Below are 14,528 nucleotides of genomic sequence, written 5' to 3'. Positions count from 1 at the left end.
CGTCGCCGATCCGCTTGCGTCTTTTGTCTTAGAACAGAATTTTGCAAAGTTCTTGTGATCTTTTTCCAGGAATTCTGAAGACTGGAAATGTGAGAATCCACTCCGGGAACACCAGAGGGAAGGGAGGAGAGGGGAAGACTGCTGGGGTGGAATCCGTAGTTGATGAAAAACGGCGACTCTTGCATGGATTCGGTTTTCAATGAGTTAATAGCAAACTCAGCCCAGGGTAACAGGTCCACCCAATTATCCTGCGATTCAGACACGAAGCATCTAAGATACTGTTCCAGCGTCTGATTCATCCTCTCCGTCTTCCCGCTGGTTTGTGGGTGATAACCCGAGGAAAATGGAAGGGAGATAACGAGTCTTTGAGAAAAAGCTCACCAAAACTTAGAGATGAATTGAGTATCTCTGTCAGAAACAATGGAAATAGGTACACCATGTAATCTGAAAATTTCCTTGGAAAAAACGTAGGCCAAGGTAGCTGAATTAGGAAGACCCTTGAGGGGTTTAAAGTGGGTATGCTTAGAAAACCTATCAACAACCACAAGGATCGTATTCATCCCTTTGGAATTGGGTAGCTGTACAATAAAGTCCATGGAGATATGTTTCCTAGGTTGCTCCGGAATGGGAAGAGGCATGAGAAGATCGGAAGGTTTATGACGGGCGGATTTGCTCTGGGCGCAGACAGGACAAGCCCTGGTGAAGTCAAAAATGTCCTTATTCATTTTAGGCCACCAAAAGGTCCGTTTGATGAGATCTACAGTTCGTTTGTAGCCTGGATGACCAGCAGCTCTAGACGAATGTCCCCATAGAAGAATCTTGTGGCGGAAACGCGGGGCAGCGTACAACCGTCCCTCTGGCATGTTAAATCTCCTAGGAACATGAGCCTGGGCTTTATTGATTTCATCCAAGATATCAAAATTGTTGGCGGCAATAATATACTTAGCAGGAAGAATTACCTCTGAGGATTCATTAGATTCGTTCTCGGTGGAGAACTGATGAGATAGAGCATCGGCCTTGATGTTCTTGGTTCCCGGAATGTATGAAATAGTATAATTGAACCTAGAAAAGAACAAGGCCCAACGAGCTTGACGGGAACCCAAACGATGAGCCCCCTCGATGTACAATACGTTTTTGTGATCGGTGAGGATGGCTACTGGCTCTTTGGTACCTTCGAGGAGATGTCTCCACTCCTGCAGAGCCATTTTGATGGCTAGCAGCTCGCGGTTCCCGACATCATAATTTCTCTCGGCCGAAGAAAATTTTCTGGAAAAGAATCCACAGGGATAGAGTTTTTCCTGTGGGAAGGATCTCTGAGAAAGCACTGCGCCGGCTCCCACATCCGAGGCGTCTACTTCGACAGTGAAAGGAAGGGAAGTATCAGGATGCCGAAGGATAGGGGCGGACACAAAGGCTCTTTGGGGGAAGTCAAAGGCCTTGATGGCTTCAGGAGACCAAACAGTAGGATCAGCACCTTTCTTGGTAAGAGCAGTGATTGGTAGGGCAATAGTAGAGAAGTTACGGATTAATTACCGATAGTAATTGTCAAAGCCAAGGAAGCGCTGCACGGCCTTGAGAGAGTTCGGTAACGGCCAGTCGAGTACACACTTCAATTTCTCGGGGTCCATAGTAAAGCCTTTGTCGGAAATTATATAGCCCAAGAAAGCTGTGGAAGATGGATGGAACAAACATTTCTCCATTTTCGCGTAGAGGCGATTAGCACGAAGTCGAGAGAGAACCAATTTGGTATGCTGAACGTGCTCCTCCAGACTTTTGGAGAAAAGGAGGATGTCGTCCAAATATACGATGACGAACGTACCCAACACATCCCGGAAGATATCATTCATGAACTCTTGAAATTCCGCAGGGGCATTGCACAGGCCGAACGGCATGACTAAGTACTTGTAATGTCCTGAACGCGTGTTAAACGCGGTTTTCCATTCGTCCCCCTCTTATACGAATGAGGTTGTAGACTCCTCTTAAATCGAGTTTGGATAAGATAGAGGCTCCTTGCAAACGGTCGAAAAGTTCAGAAATTAACAGTACCTGTTCTTTACTGTGATTTTATTTAGACCGCGAAAATCGATACAGGGTCTTAGAGAGCCATCCTTCTTCTTCACCAAGAAGAAGCCTGCCCCGGCGGGGGAGGTAGACTTCCGGGTGAACCCTTTCTCAAGATTCTCCTGGATGTAGGCTGTCATCGCTTCTGTCTCGGGCACTGATAAAGGGGTAAGATTTGGACTTGGGGAGAATGGTTCCAGGAATCAGATCAATGGGACAGTCGTAAAGGCGATGAGGAGGTAGTACTTCGGCCTGAGTTTTATTGAAAACATCTAAGTATTCGTGATATACCTTGGGCAACGGAGAATCAGAAGATGCAGTGGTGTCGAGGCCCAAAAGCACGGCAACAGGAGGAGAAACCAATTTCTCGGGAGAGTCAGCCCATTGAATCGGCAAAACATTGGTCCAATCAATACGTGGGTTGTGGAGCTGCAGCCACGGCAATCCCAGTATAACCTGGACAGTAGGGGAGTGGAAAACATCAAAGATTATTGCCTCGGTATGGCCATCCGTGGTGGTCAAGGTAAGTGGCATGGTCTCCCAAATGATGAATGCTGGTTGAAGCGGTCAACCGTCAATGGCCTCGAGGCCGATGGGTGACTTCTTTTTGACTAGTGGAATCTGGTTGCTGCAAGCGAAGGCGTGATCAAGAAAGTTGCCATCAGACCCGGAGTCGATGAAGGCTTTAACCTCTATTTGGAGACCAGGAACTGCCAGGGTTATGGGGAGAAATAACTTCTTTGGTAGTTCCTTAGGGAGAGAGGGGCAAGGAGAGATTGTACCCAGTAAGAGCCCCTCTACCTTTACTGGGCATTCCCGTTTCCTGGCTTCAAGCGGCACTGACGAAGTTGGTGTTCTGCGGAGCCGCAGTAAAAGCAGAGACCTTTCTCCCGACGTCGTGCTTTCTCAGCGGCCCGAGGTTGTTGGCTACCAATTTGCATTGGTTCTGGAGCGTCCAACGTGGGAAAGGGCAGGGGAGGATACCTAGGAGGAACAGGCATGGAAGAGATTGAACAAGAACGATGACGCTCGTGGCGTCGTTCTTGTGTGCGCTGATCCTGAGGGCGATGAGTTCCTCGAGGGATGAAGGCCGGGTGTGGGCTGCAAGGTCATCTTTGAGAGATTCGGATAATCCATGCCAGTATGCTGCAGCAAGAGCTTTGTCGTTCCACTCCGTCTCTGCAGCGATGGTGCGGAACTCCACCGTGTATCTTGCAGTCGACGTACGAGCCTGAGAAAGGTGAAATAAAGAGAAAGCAGCAGTCTCCCTACGGGCGGGTGTATCAAACACTAGTCGAAACTCATGCCGGAATTTGTGATCATCCCGAGTCAGGTCTGATCTGTGCTCCCAGAGGGGAGAGGCCCAAGCAACGGCGTCACCAGTGAGCAGGGCATACACGTAGGCCACCTTAGAACGACCGGTAGGGAAGTGGGACGGAGACATTTCGAAATGGACATCGCATTGGTTCAGGAATCCTCGACAGGTGAGGGAGTCCCCGTCATTCCATTTGGGGGGAGGAATACGTGGTCCCGGATTGTTTGAAGGTAAAGGGGCCGGAGCAGTGGTGTAACAGGAGATTCCCGAAGGGATAGAGTAGAAAGTTTCTCAGTGACATCTGTGAGTTGATTGCTCAAGTATTGCCAGTGTTCCATAGTAACACCTTGGCCCACCTCAGGGGGGTCTGCATTTTTGGTGGGCTCTGCATAATGTAACGCCTGTATGCCCGCACACCTGGCCAGTTCCCAGTACTGAGGTGGGTAAGGGAATAACACGCACCCACAGCAGTGAGGGCGTGCCCGGAGTGTGGTAATTGCGTTGCCGGGCCTGGTGATAAAGGGTTAACTTGCAAAGTCCTGGGCGCCAGAGATAGGAAGGTAGTTGTCCTAAAGCGAGAGTCCAAGGCCAGGAGAGAGCAGCGTCATAAGTTCCGTAAGCAAGGTTAAAGGGCAGGAGAAGGCAGCGTTGTCAAAGTCCAAAGCAGAGTTCAAGTTCAAACCAATGGAATCCAAAGAAGGGCAGGGACAGGAACTAGAGCTGAAATAGACAAGGGAGCTGGGCATAGACACTGCACACACAGGAGATACAGGAAAGCTATGCAGGGCGAGGAAGCAAGGGGCAGACTGGGGTTATAAAGGAGGACAAATAGCAGGAAGGGGAGGAACAGGCGTTTGTCTGGGAGCTTGCAGGGATAGGTATGTGAGAGTGGGGGAGGAGACAGGGATGTGATCTATGATAATGGCCTGTAAGCACTGAGGGGCGGAACCAGAATCAGGGGTGGACTGGTAAATAGAGCGAGTGCGCGCACCCTCTGTAATGCGATCACGTGCGCATAACACGCGAGTGCCAGAGCGTGGGGGAAGCATCACGGAGGAGGTACTCGGCTGAAGGGCAGGAGCGGGGGAGGGAACGGAGGCACGCCGAGGGGCGCGAGGCCCCTGATGGGAGACCCGAGAGCGGGAACGCACACGCCTAATGACAGAATCACGAGGACCGCGAACGGGAACGCACCGCAAGGGAGTGAGGCAAGGGTAGAGAAGGTAGAGGAAGGGGTAGCTGGAGGAACCACTGTGACGGGGACACGCTGAGAAGCGCGAGTCCCCTGATCCGTTACATGATCATATTCTGTGGTTAACTGTGGAGGTGTTTTTTTTTTGTTTTTTTTTTTTTTTTAATTATTTCCCACCTTTGTATGTGTCTCTTTATTAGCCTGAGCTCTCCACTTCCTTACTGGTGTAGCTGGGTTCTGTATTTGTTTTACCTCTGCACCCTTTTATTTTAGTTTTAACAGTGGTTGCCTTGGTCTGTGTCCCCTGTATAAGGTTGCTGTACACATTTGATAACAATGGGATACAAGTATGCGTGTTTCAGACAGTCCCCTGTATCACGATAGCATTATCATGCTTGGACTAGCTGCAATTCGGCTGTTTTTTTACATTCTTTAAGCTCACGCATGCGCGATTGGCATTGTGAATGAGCTTATTGAGAAGCTGGCCGCATGTGTAGTTCATTGTTGTTGCGCTTTAGGTTGCTATGGCAACGAACGTTCGGGGGCTGTCAGAACAGGCTACGTCAATCCCTATTGGCCAACTAACCAGAGGGGGAAGTGGTGTGTGCTGGAGCAGCGGAAGTAATGTTCACGGTGATTATAAACTATCACAGCTGGTGTTTTCACCGAGTCTGTCCCTATTGGTGGTGAGTAGGGGTGTGCACAGGTATTATGGGTATATATGTTTTATGTTTGACATTGTTTCACTGCATTACCTGGAAGAAGGTCCCATTCCGAGGACTGAAACGTCGGATGACTATGGTGCTTATGTTATGTACATATTATGTTTGGACTACCTCGTGTGCTGTCTCTTTTTGCCAGCTGCCAATCTGGTGAATGTGGAATATGGTAACTATATAGGATGAGCATCTATCTTGAAGATTTGGATGGTGTTGCTAGCCCTTCCAGTGCAATCATTCATCCTTGAGAAAGTCACTGTGACAAAACGCGTAGGACATGTGACGTCATCACGCAGTGACGCACGGACGACAGGCAGGGCTTTTGTTCAGGACTGAGGCTTGGAACACATCAACAGGAAGCACCACACATCCCGGCTACCCCTTTTTACTCCTCTCCACTCCTCGTGGCGCCGCCATTACCCGCAGCCAGCTGAACATTGTTCTCGTCACCTGGACACTCTGTGGCATATCCGTGATGAGGTAACTTCGGTTATTAGGGGCACATCATATTGTGTTACACATATCCGGTGGGATTAGTGTTGTGGTGCAGCTGGTATTATTTCCATTGAAAGATCATTCTGGGGATTGTGTGAGATTTACCATTCATCAGTTACCATTTTCCTCATCTGGTGGATGTGACCCCATGTTCCTGGCAATCTGCCCGACTGTCCACACATCAGCGTCTATCTGCAGTCACAGATTGTCTCAACCGAATGTGTTTTTTACCAACCATGTGAGTGTAGGTCTTGCTGACTACTCCATGTTTAAATAAAGTATTCTATTTTACAGTATTATGCTATAGAGTTGGCGCTTCTCTTCATTCATGATATCATACCGTACCTTTCATTTTCCCGCCCAAACTCCCTAGCCACGCCGTACAATCACAGCCCACCTCCTGACACCTGTCCCACATCTGCCTGGTAACACAAGGATCACTTTCCCGCCAAAACTAAACTAGCCCCAAACAAAGGCCATAGGTGAACGAGGGGCTTCCACAGTCCCTCCCCCCCCTCCAGTCCCATGCCCACCCCAGTCCCGAACCCCGCCACACATTCCCGTCCCTCCACAGCAGTCAAATGCCCCTCCAGTACTTTGACCCCCCAACAGTCCTGTGCCCCCCCGCAGTCCAGTGCCCCTCAGCTAAATGCTTTTCATTCTGGGTTAGAGTTACAAATACAAAATAAAGATGGGTATGGGTCTCCTAGAGTCTGACCATAGATTTTGGCCTCCGATTCCCATGTGAACACCTCCCTCAGCCTGGCAATGTGCTTGTGGGGAGGTAACGCCAGCGCATGTGTAACAGGAATCTGTGCCATAGAGGTGTGCAAGTGTAACCATCAGTGGAAAAGGTCCCTATGTGAGGTGGGACCATTTGTTACATCATTACTGCATATGTATATGTCATTAATAAAGGGACACTAAACCCCCTCAGGTGCATTTTCATGTCTACGTGTAACCTGTGAAATAGATAATAAGCTCTTGCTGTCTCTAGAGATATTAAAGAAACATGACATACAGTATGTAAAGGCGGCTGCATTAATATCCCTCACTGGGGACGTTGGTCTGTGTATCTGTCTTCCATCTCAGTATTCATAGGACATTTGGTCACGGCTGTTTCGCTGCTACTCACCACAACGCTGGCCACTTCACCACTAAGGTAAGTGCTTAAACCCCCTACCCTAAATCCCTTCTATCCAAAGCCCCCTCTTAGAAGTGGCTGGTGGCGGAAGGTCTGTGTGTGGCCTAACGCCGGCGGCCAATTGGTCGCAGCGAAACTATTCCGATTCCCAGCTGAGTGAGACTACTGACCGCTTCAGCATAATGAGGAAAGCACATTTTATTAGAACCAACAGCATGGAAATATAAAACATTATTAAGAACGTTTAAATAAAACTACAATAAGAATGATACAAATTACCTGCATTTAAAACGTTATACATTTTTATCCTTTTAAAATGCTGGTATTATGCACCATAAAGTAAAGTCACTTTTCATTGTGATTTAGCGTAACACAGACAGACGTGTGCACTTATATGTGAGCGTCTTAGTCACTGGTTATCCCTAAACGTGTACATAGAAAATTAGGTAACGCTCAAGTGTCTGGTCCTGTATTCATAATCAAAAGTCCATCAATAAGAAGGAGTTGACAAAGCTGGGTACTGTTAGCAATAAGCAGAAAATCCAAAGCTGGATACGGTTAGCATTAAGCAAAACATTCCAATCACAATCCTGAACTCCTGAACCTATATGGAGGGCTCTATATCACCCTGAAGGTGGGGGGTTGGTAGGTGAATACTTCTCCCCTCCTCATTAGGTTGGCCCCAAGGTAAGGATAATTACTCACTTGTGTACCCAGCAGTCTTCCTTGACGTGCAGCCGGTCCAAATCCAGAGATGTCCAAAGCAATGTATGTGCAGCGCACAGCAAAAACAGAGAGCAGGTCTTGCAAAAATGATTAATTTATTGATTGCGCATAAAAAAAAAGAGTGCAAGCCTTCTATGCGTTTCGTGCAGGTAGTGCACTTTATCAGTACCTGCACGAAACGCGTAGAAGGCTTGCGCTCTCTGTTTTATATGCGCAATCAATAAATTAATCATTTTTGACAGACCTGCTCTGTTTTTGCTGTGCGCTGCACATACATTGCTTTGGTTATCCCTAAACGTATCTGGCTTTAGAGATTGGTCTTTTCCCGGTGTGTGTCCTCGTGTGTGTTCAAACTGGATAACCGACTAAATTCCTTCACACATACATAAAGTCTCTCCCCATGTGTGTCATCTGGTGTCTGATCAGGCTGGATAACACACTAAATCCCTTCCCACATTCCCCACATACATGCGGCCTCTCCCCTGTGTGTGTCCTCTCGTGTTTGTTCAGGCTGGAAAAGTCAATAAATCCCTTCCCTCATTCCCCACATACATGCGGTCTCTCCCCTGTGTGTGTCCTCTTGTGTATGTTCAGGTCGGCAAACTGACTAAATCCCTTCCCATATTCCCCACATACATATGATCTCTCTCCTGTGTGTGACCTCATGTGTATGTTCAGTCTGAATAACTGACTAAATCCCTTCCCACATTCCCCACATACATGCGGTCTCTCCCCTGTGTGTGTCATCTGGTGTCTGATCAGGCTGGATAACACACTAAATCCTTTCCCACATTCCCCACATACATGCGGTCTCTCCCCTGTGTGTGACCTCTTGTGTATGTTCAGGTTGGCTAACCGACTAAATCCCTTCCCACATTCCCCACATACATGCGGTCTCTCCCCTGTGTGTGACCTCCTGTGTATGTTCAGGTGGGATAACTGCCTAAATCCCTTACCACATTCCCCACAGACATGCGGTCTCTCTCCTGTGTGTGTCCTCTCGTGTTTGTTCAGGCTGGAAAAGTCAATAAATCCCTTCCCACATTCCCCACATACATGCGGTCTCTCCCCTGTGTGTGTCCTCTTGTGCATGTTCAGGTCGGCTAACTGACTAAATCCCTTCCCATATTCCCCACATACATACGATCTCTCTCCTGTGTGTGACCTCATGTGTATGTTCAGTCTGAATAACTGGCTAAATCCCTTCCCACATTCCCCACATACATGCGGTCTCTCCCCTGTGTGTGTCATCTGGTGTCTGATCAGGCTGGATAACACACTAAATCCCTTCCCACATTCCCCACATACATGCGGTCTCTCCCCTGTGTGTGACCTCTTGTGTATGTTCAGGTTGGCTAACCGACTAAATCCCTTCCCACATTCCCCACATACATGCAGTCTCTCCCCTGTGTGTGACCTCATGTGTATGTTCAGGTGGGATAACTGCCTAAATCCCTTACCACATTCCCCACACACATGCGGTCTCTCCCCTGTGTGTGTCATCTGGTGTCTGATCAGGCTGGATAACACACTAAATCCCTTCCCACATTCCCCACATACATGCGGTCTCTCTCCTGTGTGTGACCTCTTGTGTAAGTTCAGGATGGCTAACCGACTAAATCCCTTCCCACATTCCCCACATACATGCGGTCTCTCCCCTGTGTGTGACCTCATGTGTATGTTCAGGCTGGATAACTGACTAAATCCCTTACCACATTCCCCACATACATGTGGTCTCTCCCCTGTGTGTGACCTCATGTGCATTTTCAGGCTGGATAACTGATTAAATCCCTTCCCACATTCCCCACATACATGCGGTCTCTCCCCTGTGTGTGTCCTCTCATGTGTGTTCAGGTGGGATAACCAACTAAATCCCTTCCCACATTCCCCACATACATGTGGTCTCTCCCCTGTGTGTGTTATCTTGTGTCTGGTCAGGCTGGATAAGTCAATAAATCCCTTCCCACATTCCCCACATACATGCGGTCTCTCCCCTGTGTGTGTCCTCTTGTGTATGTTCAGGTCGGCTAACTGACTAAATCCCTTCCCACATTCCCCACATACATGCGATCTCTCTCCTGTGTGTGACTTCATGTGTATGTTCAGTCTGAATAACTGACTAAATCCCTTCCCACATTCCACACATACATGCGGTCTCCCCCCTGTGTGTGTTATCTGGTGTCTGATCAGGCTGGATAACTGACTAAATCCCTTCCCACATTCACCACATACATGCGGTCTCTCCCCTGTGTGTGACCTCTTGTGTATGTTCAGGATGGCTAACCTACTAAATCCCTTCCCACATTCCCCACATACATGCGGTCTCTCCCCTGTGTGTGACCTCATGTGTATGTTCAGGTGGGATAACACACTAAATCGCTTCCCACATTCCCCACATACATGCGGTCTCTCCCCTGTGTGTGTCCTCTCGTGTGTGTTCAGGTGGGATAACTGCCTAAATCCCTTACCACATTCCCCACATATATGCGGTCTCTCCCCTGTGTGTAACCTCATGTGCATGTTCAGGCTGGATAACACACTAAATCCCTTCCCACATTCCCTACATACATGCGGTCTCTCCCCTGTGTGTGTCCTCTCGTGTGTGTTCAGGTGGGATAACCAACTAAATCCCTTCCCACATTCCCCACATACATGCGGTCTCTCCCCTGTGTGTATCCTTTTGTGTATGTTCAAGTTGGCTAACCGACTAAATCCCTTCCCACATTCCCCACATACATACGGTCTCTCCCCTGTGTGTGTCCTCTTCTGTAGGATCTGATCTGATAACCAAGTAAGACTCTTCCCACTTTCTCCAAGATCTTTTCCTTTGGCAGCTGCTAATATATATATTTTGGGATGAGAAGCAGTTACATTGTTTATTAATTGCATTGACGGGTTGAAACATGCATTTTCTGTCATATTTATTAGAATATTGCAAGATTGTTCTGTCCTCATCTTTTCCATATACTCAGCTGGGTGTTTGAACTTCAGATGTTTGAGGAGGTAATCCTGACTGCTAAAAGCAACCTTGCAGTGCTGGCATGGGTGGATTATTGGAGGTTGTCTTTGTACTAGATGAGACAAAAAAGTCACTGTTACACAAACTGTCTTACAAAAGGCCATGAAGGAGAGGAAAGTTGGCATATCCCAAAAAGTTCAGGATGAAAGTAAACTGTAGATGTACATTGTAAAAATGAAGGGTTTAGCACAACATGTGCAGCATGAGGGTCGGAGAGTAGAAGTAGTGGATCATACATTTAAAGTGGATCATAATATCTAACGATTTAAAAGGAAATCTCACAAGCTGCAAAACACCAATTAAAGAGGCAGAAATCTTTCCAAATCATTTGATAGATAGTAAATCGATAGTTTCAGTTGTGAAGGTATAATTCAAAAATGTTTGAACAATGAATAGAATACGTGTCTCATTAGACGCTCACATATTAGTCACCGGGTGTTCCCGTTCCCCACCATGTACCAGGTCTCTAATAGTTATAGGATGACCCAACTTTCTGCTAAAACTCCTTTGTTAAATCAGGAACCAAATGCCCAATTATTGTATTTGACATCAGATTTTTATTTTTTTTAGGGAACAAGGAGTCTGTACTTGTGTCACTGATTGTCCCCCATACAAACATTGCATTTTTTTTAATCAAAAATAAATTAATATAAATAATAATATATATATATATATATTAAAGTCACTGTCTATCTGCTAGAATGTGGTGCTAAGGTGCTTTTTTTTTTTTCCAGCCTAAAATTGCAGTAATAACACCCGTTAGTTTATTATTTCCCCGGGTGTGATATTAGCTCCAATTTAACAAAATTTGATATATCTGAGCCGTAGTGTTTTTTTTATGCCTGCGGGACAAACCAAGAACTAACCTTGCTTTACTAGCAACTAATGTGGCAAAGGGGGGTAGATAGTGTAATGTAATGTTTATATTATCCCCTTTGTGGTCAGCTAGTCATAAACCGATGACTAGTTGACCCGTGGACTACTAAGGGGTTAACATCTACTATAATGTATTTTAATAACTATTTTATCATCTATTCCATGTTAGTTTAGCTTATCTTGCCTATGTATATAATGAGCAGTATCTTGGCCATTATATACACAGGAAAGACGGGGCTGGAGCTGGTGATAAAAAATTTGTGGTATTTCTGCCATTAATCCTGTTCCAATAAATATCAGAACTTGATGTATGGCATTTTATACTTGAAAATGCAGTATTATGTCGGTTTTATATCGGATTTCATGCTTTTAACGGGTTCGTTAAAAAGTGCTTTATTTTTGGCGCTGCAACGCTGATTCATTGCACGATAATAAGGCACTTTTTTTATGGACGGTAATACGGCATTTTTAGTTTCCGCAGCTTGTTGCATCCGGCCCTTTGACTCAAGTCAGGTTTGATGATATTAAGTTCTAATTGACCCGTAATGTTGTATGCAGATCTATCAATATTTACAATTTAACATCAGTAATAAGATAATAAAGATGTAAAAACCACACAACACATTCCTGATTACCTAGTGCTGGCACGTTACTTTTCCACAGCGTTCCCCACTTCATACCAAGCGCTTTACCATATTCATTTCCATACCAGAGCAGGAGCTCTGTGTGTGGGGGGAGGTCTGTGCAGGTTCTGTAGTAGATTTCCCTGTGGTACTGCAACGCCACAAGCTTCTGTTCTTCCTCGTTTCCCACACAATTTACAAACCTAAAATTGGGACAGTTAGTGAGGTCTCAAAGTAATGTCTATTTTAAAAAGGAAAAGCTGAAAGAAGATACAAGTTCTTAATAGTTACATAGTAGATGAGGTTGAAAAAAAGACATACGTCCGTCCATCAAGTTCAACCTATGCTAAATTTAGACAACACATACTTTATCCTATATCTATACTTACTTATTGATCCAGTGGAAGGCAAACAAAAAAACCCAGTGACATACCATCCAATGTTCTCATAAGGGAAAAAATTAATTCCTTCCTGACTCCAAGAATTGGCAATCTTATTTCTCCCTGTATCAACATCATTCCCATGTTTCACAGTCAACATGGCTAATGAATTCCACATTTTAACCAGCCTTACTGTAAAGAACCCTTTCCTTTGTTGCTGGTGAAATCGCCTTTACTCCAACCACAAGGGATGACCACAGAGTCCTCTGTACTGTCCTTGGGATAGTTCTTTTGAAAGCTCCTTGTACTGTCCCCGAAAATATTTGTATATTGTTATTACATCCCCTCTTAGACGCCTCTTTTCTAATGTAAATAGATCTAATTTAGCTAGTCTCGCCTCATAAATTAGATTGTGCCATAATGTCTTTACTAAGGAGTGGTGACCAAAAGTGTACTCCATATTCAAGGTGTGGTCTTACTAATGCTTTGTAAAGGGGCATATTTGTTTACTTCCCTTCCATCCATTACCCGACTAATGCAAGACAAGATCTTGTTTGCCTTTCCAGCTACTGCATGACTTTGGGCACTAATGCTAAGCCTGCTGTCTCCAAGCACACCTAAATCCTTCTCCATCAAGAATTACCCATATTTATCCCCATTTAATTTGTAAGTCGCCTGTTTATTCTTGCTTCCCAAATGCATAACCTTACATTTATCTGTATTAAACATGATCTGCCATTTACCTGCCCAAGTTTCCAGTCTCTGCAAGTCCTTCTGGAAATAAATTACATCCTGCTCGAGTTCTACTACATTACACAATTTAGTATCATTAGCAAAGATGGAGACTTTGCTCACGATGCCAACCTCAAGGTCATTACTAAAGTTAAAAAGCAGGGGTCCCAGTACCAATCCCTGATGTACTCCACTCATGACCTTAGTCCATCCTGAAATAGTTCCATTTATTACAACCCTCTGTTGTCTGTCCTTCAACCAAATTTGAATCCAGGTGCATATATTTTTACTGAGTCCAATTTGCTTTATTTTGTACACCAACCTCGTGTGAAACCGTATCAAAAGCCTTTGCAAAATCTAAGTAGACCACATCAACTGCATTACCCTTGTCTAAATTCCTACTTACCTCCTCAAATAAACAAATAAGGTTAGTTTGGCATTATCGATCCTTCATAAATCCATGCTGACTATTACTAGTAATTTTGTTTTCCATTAGGTATTCCTGAATATTATGCCATATTAAATCTTCAAGTAGCTTCCTCACTATTGAAGTCAGGCTTACAGGTCTGTAATTCCCCGGTTGTGATCTAGCTCCCTTTTTAAATAAAGGCACCACATCTGCTTTACGCCAATCTTGTGGTACTGAGCCTTGGGAAATAGAGTCCTTGAAATGTAATGGTTTGGCTATTAATAAACTTAACTCCTTGAGAACTCTTGGATGGATGCCATCGGGGCCAGGTGCCTTATTTACTTTAAGCTGCCTATGAACTTCTTCCTCAGTTAACCAATTGTTCATTAATATGGAGGTTATGGCTTCCTCCTGCAGAACCACTATTGAAATTGATTCTTCCCTGGTAAACACAGAGGCAAAGAATTTGTTTAATACCTCTGCTTTTTCCTTATCTCCAATAATCTGCCTGCCCATCTCACACTGAAAGGGTCCTATATTTTTTCTCATTTTTTTTGTTATTAAAAAAGGTACTTAAATAACTTTTTAGGGTTGATCTTAGTTTCTATTGCAATCCCTTTTTCAGTTTCTATTTTTCCTAATTTGATTTCCCTTTTGCAATTTTTCTTACATTCCTTATAATTCTGATATGTGGCCTCTGTCACTACTGACTTCAAGAATCTAAACGCCTGCATCTTCTTTTCTATTTCCTCCCCTACCTGTTTATTTAGCCACATTGGTTTTGACTTATTTCTTTTATACTTATTACCCAAGGGTATACACTGATAAGTGTGTTTT

General features: G+C 45.2%; 1 protein-coding gene across 3 annotated transcripts in view; it reads right to left on the bottom strand.

Moving 5' to 3' along the window:
* Positions 1-7,790: 7,790 nt before the first annotated feature.
* LOC142466832 (uncharacterized) overlaps positions 7,791-14,528 on the bottom strand; it is a 164,717-nt gene continuing 157,979 nt past the window's right edge. For 2 of the 3 annotated variants that reach the window (XM_075572329.1, XM_075572330.1), the window contains exons 2-3: positions 12,183-12,373; positions 7,792-10,723 (exon numbers count right to left, since the gene is read on the bottom strand). In XM_075572329.1, coding sequence (XP_075428444.1) covers positions 8,190-10,723; positions 12,183-12,225 — 2,577 coding nt within the window. In that variant the 5' untranslated portion in view covers positions 12,226-12,373 and the 3' untranslated portion in view covers positions 7,792-8,189. Of the gene's footprint in view, positions 10,724-12,182; positions 12,374-14,528 lie in introns of all 3 variants that reach the window. The other variant, XM_075572327.1, reaches the window with a different exon arrangement.

This window comes from Ascaphus truei, chromosome 15 (genome assembly GCF_040206685.1).
Source record: "Ascaphus truei isolate aAscTru1 chromosome 15, aAscTru1.hap1, whole genome shotgun sequence".
NCBI classification, from domain to species: Eukaryota; Metazoa; Chordata; class Amphibia; order Anura; family Ascaphidae; genus Ascaphus; species Ascaphus truei.
This window is presented reverse-complemented; position numbering and strand designations above follow the sequence as displayed.